At 45.6% G+C, this 10,977-nt stretch overlaps 1 protein-coding gene across 1 annotated transcript; it reads left to right on the forward strand.

Annotated features, from left to right (window-relative positions):
* Nucleotides 1–5,483: 5,483 nt before the first annotated feature.
* On the forward strand, nucleotides 5,484–10,418 carry SRSF6 (serine and arginine rich splicing factor 6). Its single transcript, XM_075166239.1, has 6 exons — nucleotides 5,484–5,894; nucleotides 6,201–6,349; nucleotides 7,769–7,896; nucleotides 8,128–8,336; nucleotides 8,691–8,780; nucleotides 8,901–10,418. Exons 1-6 carry the CDS (start codon nucleotides 5,788–5,790, stop codon nucleotides 9,262–9,264), a joined length of 1,047 nt encoding a protein of 348 aa, XP_075022340.1. The 5' UTR covers nucleotides 5,484–5,787; the 3' UTR covers nucleotides 9,265–10,418.
* The last annotated feature ends 559 nt before the right edge of the window (nucleotides 10,419–10,977 follow it).

A 10,977-nucleotide genomic window follows, 5' to 3' on the forward strand; every position in this document is an offset into this window, starting at 1 on the left:
ATTGGAGTGGTTGTACCGTTCGGTTCGATCCCGAACGAAGATAGAGATCGTGGGTGGGTGATAGGTCCTAAACCCCCTGCAAGACACTCTTACTAGGCAACCAAGGGCTGTAGGAATTGCCACAGTAAAATTCCTAGATGGGTCAGATAAAATCGAGGACCCAGGACCAGAAGAAAGGGAGCAAATTACCAGATATACCTCCGGAGAGTCCATTAGGAATAATGATTAAAAATTGGAATGAAAGGGGCCCCAGAAAAGGAAAAAATAAATCAAAATTCGTTCAATATTGTATGATAGAATGGCCAAAAGAACCTTTAAGACCGTATGTCTCTTGGCCTGTTTTTGGATCCTTTGACGACTGGGTTTGCCAGGTTTTAAATGAATATGTTAATTCAAAGGAACCTTTTAGTCAGGAGGAAAGCGATTATGCGGAGTTATGGATCAGGACTTCGTCCTTTTCCAGCCTCAATATTTACATTAAAAACAGATGAAAAAATTAAGGAGGAGGAAAAAAGCGAAAAAGAAAAAGATGATAAATGGGATTCACTGGATAATTTACCTCCTCCGTACCATAACAATCCAGCTTCGGCTCCCCCTCCGGTGGCTGCGCTACCTTTTTCACAGTCACCGCAGCCCCTGCCTCCAACATTAACAGCACCAGAATTAGATCAACCTCCTGCGGCATGTACGAGAAGGAAAACTGCCATATCAGAGGGGACTCCCCTACATCCCTTACCCCTCGGAGGTAATCAAGGAGGCATCGGGTTTGTGACAGTCCCACTAAATACCACAGATGTGAGAAATTTTAAAAAGGACATGGGTAATTTATTAGATGATCCCTTAGGAGTAGCAGAAAAACTGGACCAATTCCTAGGCCCTAATACTTATACCTGGGAAGAAATACAGTCCATTTTAGGGATTTTATTTACTGCTGAGAAAAGGGGAATGATAAGGCAAGTTGGAATGAGGATCTGGGAAAGACAGAATCAGGCAGGACCGCCGGGAGACCAGAAATGGCCAGGCGTGGATCCCCACTGGGATCATCAACAACCTCAAGGAAGGCAGAATATGAGAGATTTGAGAACATTAATCATACAGGGAATAAGAGAAGCGGTTCCCAGAGGACAAAATATTAATAAAGCATTTAATGAACAACAAGGAAAAGATGAATCTCCGACAGAATGGTTGGAGAGATTAAGAAAATGTTTACAAATGTATTCCGGAATAGATCCGAATACTGTGGCTGGAACCGCACTCCTTAAAACACAATTTGTGGCTAAATCTTGGGGGGACATAAGAAGGAAATTAGAAAAGTTGGAAGACTGGCAAGAGAGGGGATTAGCAGAGTTGCTTAGAGAGGCACAGAAAGTTTACGTTAGAAGAGATAAGGAAAAACAGAAAGCAAAAGCTAAGATTCTTATAGCAGCAGTAAGAGAAAGTCAAAAAGATAAGACTCCGTCTGGAGAAAAAAGGGAAAAAAGAATAGAGCAGACACCCCGGGGACAGCCTTATCGAGAAAGATTTACAACTCCCGTCTGTTACTACTGTAACAAGAGGGGACATGTTCAGAAGAACTGCCGTAAGCGGGAACAAGATGAGGAAATGTTCAAAGAAGATTAGGGGTGTCAGGGCCTATATTTTCTGGGGACTTCAACATCAACAGAGCCCTTGATAAAATTATTAATTGGTCCCCATAAAGAGGAAGTTTTATTTTTAGTGGAATGATTTACTTTTGCTCCCTGAAGCGGAATACAATTTATTAGGAAGGGATTTGATTTTGAAGTTAAACTTGAGCATTCAGAGTCAAGGGGACAAATTGCAGATTAAATTACAAACAAAGGAGGACACCAGCGAAGAAGGACGAGAGGAAAGAGAGAAGAAGGTTACCCCTGAAGAACGAACAAAATTGGAGAAAATAGGAGAAAATGGACACTGCCCGATGGGCGAGAAATGTTGCCAAAAGCCTACGCCAGGCAAATATTGGAACGTTTGCATGTGCAAACACATTGGGGTATATATTGGTAACAGTAGATCATTTAACACAATGGGTAGAAGCTTACCCTGTAGCACGAGCTACGGCACAGATGGTGGTAAAAATTTTTATTGGAACATTGATACCTAGATATGGGATAATCCAGTACATTGATTCTGACCAGGGCACACATTTTACTTCTAAAATAATAAAACTATTATGTCAATCATTAGGTATTCAGTGGGAATACCACACTCCATGGCACCTACAAAGTTCGGGGAAGGTAGAAAGAATGAATCAAACAATAAAACAACAATTAGCTAAATTGATGATTGAGACACAAATGCCCTGGACAAAATGCTTACCATTGGCACTTTTAAACATAAGAACTAAACCACATAGTGAGACTGGATTATCGCCATATGAAATGTTATATGGCATGCCTTATTTTCAAGGAATGCCTCTGGGGAACAATGTAATTGAGGATCATAGTATCCAAAAATATATAATTACCATTGGAAAAAGATTAAAAGAGTTAAGAGAGATTGGGATGATGGTCCAAACACCACCTTTAAGATTTACAATTCATCAGTTGGAACCAGGAGATAAATTTTTAATAAAGACATGGAAAGAAGAAAATTTATCTCCCCTCTGGGAAGGACCTTTTATTGTTTTATTAACTACAGAAACTGCTGTGAGAACTGCTGAAAAAGGATGGACAGATGTGTCGCGAGTAAAAGGTCCAGTGAAGGAGTGGAGATCACATCTGAACCCGGAGAAACTAAGCTAACCATCAGACGAACTTGAAGAGGCCTTAATGAAAGAGTATAAGCTAAGTTGCTGTGGGAATTTTATTGTGACTACTCCTGTAGAATTGGTGAACGGAGAGACTCCTGAATGGATACCCATTAAGGGAGACAATTTATTAATAACAGGGATCAGTTAAGCATTATACACCAGATTTTTGGGACATAGCATACAAATTGGAAGAGGCCACCCCTTAAGATTAAAGAAGAGGGCAAGACCGGAGAGGGAACCGGTGTTGTGGCTTGAAAAGGTCTGCCAAGGGCTGCAACCCCTTCGGGCTGTGACCGCCGATCACTATGGCCCTTACCGGACCTCTTCTAATCCTACTTGGGGTGAGTTCCTTGACCCTGACTACGGCAAACAACTGCAGTCAGTGTGTGGTGACTACTAGAAGGGGACGGGTAAGTTCCCAGACCTTGGTGTATCACACTTTCTATGACTGCAAGGGCCAGAAAACAGGAATCTGCATTTATAACCAAACCCAGTATGCTCTATGCAGAGAAGGTAACAGGACCGTATGCTATGATCCAAAAGAACTCCCTTATCAATATTGGGTGGAAATGAAGACAAATTCGGGAAGACTAACGGGAACAAGTAAGGTTATAGCCAATTTGAGTACATCGGTCATGAAATGGAAACAGGAGTGAAATATGAAATTCCCACAGTTGCTAAAAATCTATTTGTAGAATTCAATCTTAGTAATTGTTGTTTAGGAATTGATGATGAAGGGAAAGCTGAAAATGTGCTTGTAAAAGAAATGAAGAAAATTGCACATGTCCCAGTTCAAACTTGGAATGGAATCAATCTAGGAGGATTTTGGGGAAATTTTATGAGTGGTGATTGGCTTACCAAAATCGGGATAGTTGTATTGGGAATATGTGGGGGATTGTTAATAAATCCATATTTGATACCTTGTTTTACTAGATTGATCCACTCGGTTATACAAGGAACGCAAATATCTGCAGTATCTATTGATCCCAAACCAGGGAAAACTCATTCCCTTATGATAATAAAAACAAAAGATGATCCGAAGTTAATACCAATTCGGAAAGTGTTGACTCGATTGGAAGCGAAAACATGAATCAATACTATAAAAAAGAAGATGGGGGATTGTGAAATATGTTCATCTGATTCGTGTGATGAAGTGTGACCTTCTGTCCTACATACCCTTGTATGACCACAAGCCTAAGTCTAGCAGAGTGGTTAATGTATATAGTATGTATATAGTTCCTGCTTCTTGCAAAAGCCACTTAGTGAACATTCTGGTATAGTAAATGAATTTACTAACTTTTTAGAGAAGGGGGGATTGATAGAGGGAACTAACACTTAAGGGTTAATAACAGAGCCATTGTCTAGCCTAAGCCATAAATTAACTAACAATTCCTGACTGAGATTTCACCATGGTACATCCTCCCACTTGATAAGAGCAGACAGGCCTTGAGCTGGCTCGTTAGGCCTCCTATGTAACAGCTGTAACGAGATAGTGTCCTATGTAAATCACTAATAACGAACACCTGTGAAAGGGTAAGTGGTAAAGGACAAGATAACCCGATGCCTTGTTACATTCCAAGAGTCGAGGAACGGATGAGTTAATTAAATGACCATATATAGACAAAGGAAGCCCAGAGTGCAGCTAACGGACGCAGTGAGGAAGACTATGAACGACCACTGGAGAGGAAAAGACCCTAACCCTAATTTTACTGCGCATGCTTGGACTATGTAAATGACTTTTGGAACTCATTTTAATACGAAGCGGGGACAGGTCATGCATATGTACAGGCATATTACAAAATTATATGAATATGTAATGTTTTACTGTATATATTTATGATGAGTGCCGCGTTATGGTGTGTGTCCTGGTGGAGCGGAGACTCCCGGCACACCCAGCGCTGTTTGCTTGCCTCTATTCGTTTAATAAATTGTACACTTTAATTGGAACCTTCTTTGTGGTTCAGTCATTTATCACAACCTTAAATATTTGAATTGTACAGTATGCAATATAAAAATGTTGTATGTATTGAAATATAATATATATATCAAGTATACAAATCATAGTATACACTATAAAATAGTGTTACAATGTAAAGCCCAGCGGACTGAAACAGTGGTTTTATTAATATATTGGGAGGATTTTTCTAGTTCAGAACATACAGTAGAGGGAAGCCAGGACACAGAACCCGTTAACTTCGGGCTTGGCCGGGACTCCCACGTAACCGCGCCCAGACCGCAGCTCCACAGCCAGCGCTCTCTGAGGGCCCGGCCAGGCGCGCACGGACGCCAGCGCTGGGGCTCTCCCACCCCGGGCCTTTGCTCCGACCGACCCCGGGTGATGGCACACGGGCTTCCGCCAGGCCGCCCTCCCTGCCAGCGCCCGGCCCCGCCCAGCCCCACGCAGACCGGAGTGAAGCGGGCCCGGCCGGAGCTGACCGACAAAGCCGGACCGCGGCCCCTCTCGGCTCAGCCGCCACCCGGCGGAGGGGCCGCTCTGGCCCGCAGCCACGGGGGCGGGATGGGGGGCGGCGGCGAAGGGCGCACGGCACCGGCCGGCGCGGCCCGCGGGGCTGAGGGGCGCGGGGCAGGCGCCCTTGCGCACGCGCGGAGCAGCGCAGCCCGCCCCGTTCTCCGGAGCCCGCCAGCGCCCAGCGCCTGCGCAGGGCGGGCTGTCGCCTCGCGAGCGCACGCACGGAGCTCCGCGCATGCGCGCAGCCCCACGGCCCCCCCCCCCCCGCCTCGCCACCGCCTGCTCGCGGGAGCGTAATGACGTCCGCGCCGCGTTCCCCTTCCCCGCCCGGCCCGCGCCGTAACGTCCGCACCGGGCCCCGCCCCCCGCTATAAAAGCGGCGGCGGGCGGCGGGCGCCATTGTGCTGCGGAGCGGGCCGCGGCTGTGGCAGCGTGCGGGCCTGGCAGCGCTGCTCCCCGCGCCCCTCTCGCCGCCTCTCTCTCCTCTCTCTCCCCCTCCTCTTTCTTCTCCTCTCCCTCCCCCTCCCCCTCCCCCTCCGCCGCGGACATGCCGCGCGTCTATATCGGCCGCCTGAGCTACCACGTCCGGGAGAAGGACATCCAGCGCTTCTTCAGCGGCTATGGCCGCCTGCTCGAGGTCGACCTCAAAAACGGGTGAGCGCCGGCCCGCGGCCCGAGGGCCGGCCCCGCCCGGCGGATGCCCCGCGCCCCCCCCTTGCGGTCCCCGGGGCCGGGCGGGCCGCGCCCGCCGCCCCCCTCCCTCTCCCTCCCCCATGTTGTCGGCCGCTCCCGCCCGCGCTGCCGCGTGGCGCCCGGCTCAAGATGGCGGCGGCGCGGGGGGAGCGGGGGCGCTGCGGCGGGGCCGGCTGCCATTGTCCCGGCGCGGCCCGCGCGGCCCCGGGAGCCGCTGGCGGGTGGGCGGGCGGGGCCGGGCTGACGGGGCCGTTCTTCTTCCCCCAGCTACGGCTTCGTGGAGTTCGAGGACTCCCGAGACGCCGATGATGCCGTTTACGAGCTGAACGGCAAGGATCTGTGCGGGGAGCGCGTGATCGTGGAGCACGCCCGCGGCCCCCGCCGCGACAGGGACGGGTACAGCTACAGTAGTCGCAGTGAGTAGGGGCCCATCTTCCTGCGTGGTTACAGGGCTGCTTCGGGCGAGGGCAGGCGGCTCGGGGAGGCGGCTCGGCTGTGTGGCAGGGCAGAGCCCGGGGTGACTGAGTGGAGGATGGGACCGGGTCCCGTGGGGCTGAGGGGGCGGGGTGCCGCTGTCTCTGCGAGCGTGGTAGCGGGGGGTACCTGGTGCATCGCTGGGAGCCAGCCGTCTGCTGGCTTAGTGCTGCAGACGTTTTTCCTGGCACCAGCGCTGCGCTCAGGTATCTCCTAAGAAAGTTACGAGGGCAAATATGTGAAGCAATTCCGGCTGCAAAATTGTGGCCTTTTAGAAAGGGTTTCTTGTTAATTAGAAGCGATATGCTCTGCTAATTTAAGGGCTCCAGTGTTCTTGGGAGCATTTAGATGAAACAGTGATGTTGCATCACTAATGTTAATGAATAAATACCTTTTCATAATTGGGGTAGAAGCACTCAGCTGTGAACTTTCATGTGAATGTTTCAGTTGAATATACAGAAGGGGTGGGGGGAGGTTTTCGAGCAGGAATCTGTTGTACTAAGTGGGGGATATTGTGAATATTTCTGTGCTCAGCTAACTTGTATAGCTTCTTGAGCTGAGCTATATAGAACTTAACTGGCCTAGTACTGTAATTAAAAGTACTAAGGTTCATCTTTCAGTAATCTCTAGAAGCTTGGTGTTTGGGGGGGTGGGTATCTGTCTTTTTAAAAAGAATCAAATGTATGTTGTTTAAAATTGTTGCATGTTCAATTCAAACTTTTTAACAAGTCCTTGATGTTTCAATTTAAAAGTGACCAGTGGGGCTGAGGCTGTGTCCACTGAGGCTAAGATGACTGCCTTTCCTGATTGGCCATGGCTTTTCCATACATTGTGTGACCCTTGCCCTATGACCCTTTGGCTGACCTTACCGGAAGCCATGACGACAGCAGCCTTTTGCCATTAGACGCAGGGTGATGGTGAGGATTCCAAGGGTTAGACAAAACTGGTTAAACTGAACTAGGTGACTGTTACCTTGCGTGTTTTGTGGCCAAACCACCACCAAAAACCTCATACTGTGATGTAAGTACTTAGTGTAACTAGTAAACGTTTTTGTAAAATGTAGAAATGCATGTAATCAGTTAAGTTTTATATTTTACAATGTTCTGTAAAATAAAACTTAGCAAGGTGAATCTAATAAGGAGCAGTCACTCTCTAACAGATCTTAGGAGCACAGACTTGTAGGATTTTAGTCTGTTTGATTTGCCATTAATATAGATTATGGCAAAATTGCAAAGTTTATTGGAGGCTTAGAGAAATAAAGTCCTACTCCAGTAAATATAACTGTTTAACTAACTTTTTCAGAACATTTAGTTTTCTTCATGCTAGGAGACAATCTAACTTTATTTCTTTGTACAATAAAGGTGGGGGTGGTGGCGGATATAGCAGTCGGAGACAATCTGGAAGAGATAAATACGGACCGCCTGTTCGTACAGAGTACAGACTGATTGTTGAAAACCTTTCCAGTCGCTGTAGTTGGCAGGATTTGAAAGTATGTATTAATGTTCTATCATAAAGCCTGTTGTGACTAGCAGGAAGCAATAACTTCCTTTAATATCAGTGTTCATTTTGATGTAGGTAGAAGAAATTGAGAAGTATTCGTGCATGAATGTTTACATGCAATTAATGCTCCTTGCATGTGCTCAGACTTGTCTTAAGCTAATGTGCTTGCAGAGCATAAGCGTGTGGAACGGTTATGTAACTCTTCATCTACTCCCTAAAGGATTTCATGAGGCAAGCTGGTGAGGTAACCTATGCAGATGCTCACAAAGAACGTACAAATGAAGGAGTGATTGAGTTCCGATCTTACTCGGACATGAAGCGTGCCCTGGACAAACTGGATGGCACAGAGATAAATGGAAGGAAGATCAGGCTGGTTGAAGACAAGCCACGGTCAAGCCACAGGCGGTCTTACTCTGGCAGCAGGTCAAGGTAACTTTTGGGACACATCAGTCTGTGCATCAAGACTACTTACACTAAGAATGGGTGTAGGTAGCCCTACCTGCAAAAGTTACCTTCACTTGATATTTTAGGAATAGGATGATGCCTGAGAATGTAGAAGGGATTATTTTACGTAATGCAGGAAGACCAGGTTTGAGTTTTTCTCATGTGAAACATCAGATGTAGTTCACTGACAGTGTGTCGAATCTAGGTGGATTAATAGTACATCTCGATGTGGCCATGCTTGTTTTTGAGAAGTGCTTTAGCAGCTTTTCTCTGTTAGATAGCATAGCAGGGCACACCAGACAAAGAATAAGGAGCAAATTCCATTTCAAATGTTTCTAGGTCGCGATCTAGAAGACGGTCTAGAAGCAGAAGTCGTAGAAGTAGGAGCAGCCGCAGCAGGTCCCGTAGTGTCTCCAAAAGCCGTTCGCGGTGAGTGATACGTTGTTTTCTGTTAATTCAGGAATTGCTACTTACTAATTGATAGTTATTTACAACTGCTGTAAGTACACTTCAATTCACGCAGAATAAACTCTTGTCTCTTTTTGAAAGGTCTAAATCCAGGTCACGAAGCAAAGACCGCTCACGTTCCAGATCTAAAAGCAGAAAGTCTAGATCAAAGAGCAAATCGAAACCCAAGTCTGACAGGGGTTCACGCTCTCACAGCAGATCCAAGGAGAAGTCTGAGAAGTCTCGGTCCAGATCCAGGTCCAGGTCTCGATCTCCCAAAGAAAATGGTAAAGGAGATGCTAAGTCTAAGTCCAGGTCAAGGAGTAGGTCTCGTTCCAATTCTCCGCAGCAGCAGCCATCTGCCAAGGCTCGTTCAGAGTCACCACCCAAAAGAGCTGCATCGAGGTCCCGCTCCAGATCTCGTTCAAAATCTCGCTCACGATCAAGATCTAGTTCAAGAGATTAAGACTAGAACTCTCCTCTTACATTGCACACTATTACGGAACATTTTCCTACTTGTCAGGCCATTAGTGTTATGTTAGTACTTCAGAAGTTGGTTTTTTCTCTTGCAGGAGTGAATGGCCTAAGAACTAAGTAATGAGGCATAAAGGCTTAATTTGTATCCCAAATTTGAAAATATGAGATCGGGTGGTGGTACAAAGCAGGAAAAGTCCCCCTTTTGTAGAAATTCAGCTAAAAGTTTGATTTTATAGCATTTCCACGGGAGTAACTTAACTACTCTTAAGTGCAAAGTGGTTTTTATATTAAAAATAAACTGAATATAAACAGGCTTAAATCTTGGCTTTTTTGAAAGTATCATTTTTTCCTATTTTTTTTCATGGTTTTAGAACTATGGGTATCATTAGCTTAATAGGTTACAGCTTGCTACCAAAGGCAGGATTGCCTTGCTGGGCAGGTCAGATAATTCTGTGGTTTATCTTAATTTGTGGAAGCAGGCTGCAAACTATATAAACTGGTAACAATACTAGGACGATTTTAGATCAGCAATAAACTCAAGTTGGAGCGTTTGTGTTGTATCTTAACTTGCCAAAAGAACATTCCCCTCCATACTGTGACTGTATTAAAAGTAATAAAGGTACTCTGGAACCTGTCTCATACAGTATTGCTGAAAAATGCTACGTTTCAAACTTGAAAGAATGAAAGCTTTCTGACATTTTTTTGCTTGAATATCAAGTGTCACTCAGTTGTCAGACACTACTGTGTCTCTTGGATGTGGTCCAAGTCACTAGTATGTTGTATGGTTTGTCAGCCTCTAAATACCTATTGGATATGAAAACTAGGTAAATAAAACTGTCTTCCCTCCCTTTTGACTCATTTATGTTAACATTTTGCTTTAGACTAGGAGAACTATAATCCTATCGTGTGTAAGTCTGAACTTTATTGGAAATATAATCTCTGAGCTAGAGTTCTAGTCTTAACAAAGGCTTTGCTAAACCACAGTTGCCAATTCACTTAAATTGTGGAATAGGACTCATCCCAAAAATTCCCCTTTATAGCTAAATTGATTTTTGTAACATGCAATAGCAAACATTAGAACTGCCTTGTACTCTTTATACAATGTGTAGTTTGACTTGTATAAAATTAAATTGGTGACTCAAACTCTTGTGTTTATTGCAGTGTAATGGGATTCTTTTTCTGCCTCTCATGCTGGGGAAATCACAATTTATCCTACTTACCTCTTTTGCTGGAGTAACTTACTTGTTTTAGTAAGAGACTTGGGAGCTCTTGAAACGCACTTGGTTTCGTGCTTGAGACCAGCTAGCCAACCACGCGCCGCGTGTCCCAGTGCGTTGTCCTTTCTTCAGGCGTGACGGGATGTGAAAGCAGCACCTCTGGCTGGTCGGAATCTTGCACATCTGTTCAGATGAATTGGATCAGGCGCAAGGAGCACATCAAGTGCATGTTCAAATGCAACTTGATGCCAACTTTTGTTTCCTGGATTTGCTTTATGATCTAAAAAGTTCTCTTGAAAATTAACACTCGCTTTCTTACTATTTCCTGATCATATCTAGAAAGCTTGAGCTTTTCCCTGTTGCATACGAGTAGCTGTGCTAATACAAGAAGGGATCCCAGGACGAGTAAAGTTAGTTTTGCCTGATAAGCTCACATTCCTAATGGAACCTGACTGGAAGTGATACATGGCTTGTGTTGCTGTAAG

Source organism: Calonectris borealis, chromosome 17 (assembly GCF_964195595.1).
Source record: "Calonectris borealis chromosome 17, bCalBor7.hap1.2, whole genome shotgun sequence".
Taxonomy (NCBI): Eukaryota; Metazoa; Chordata; class Aves; order Procellariiformes; family Procellariidae; genus Calonectris; species Calonectris borealis.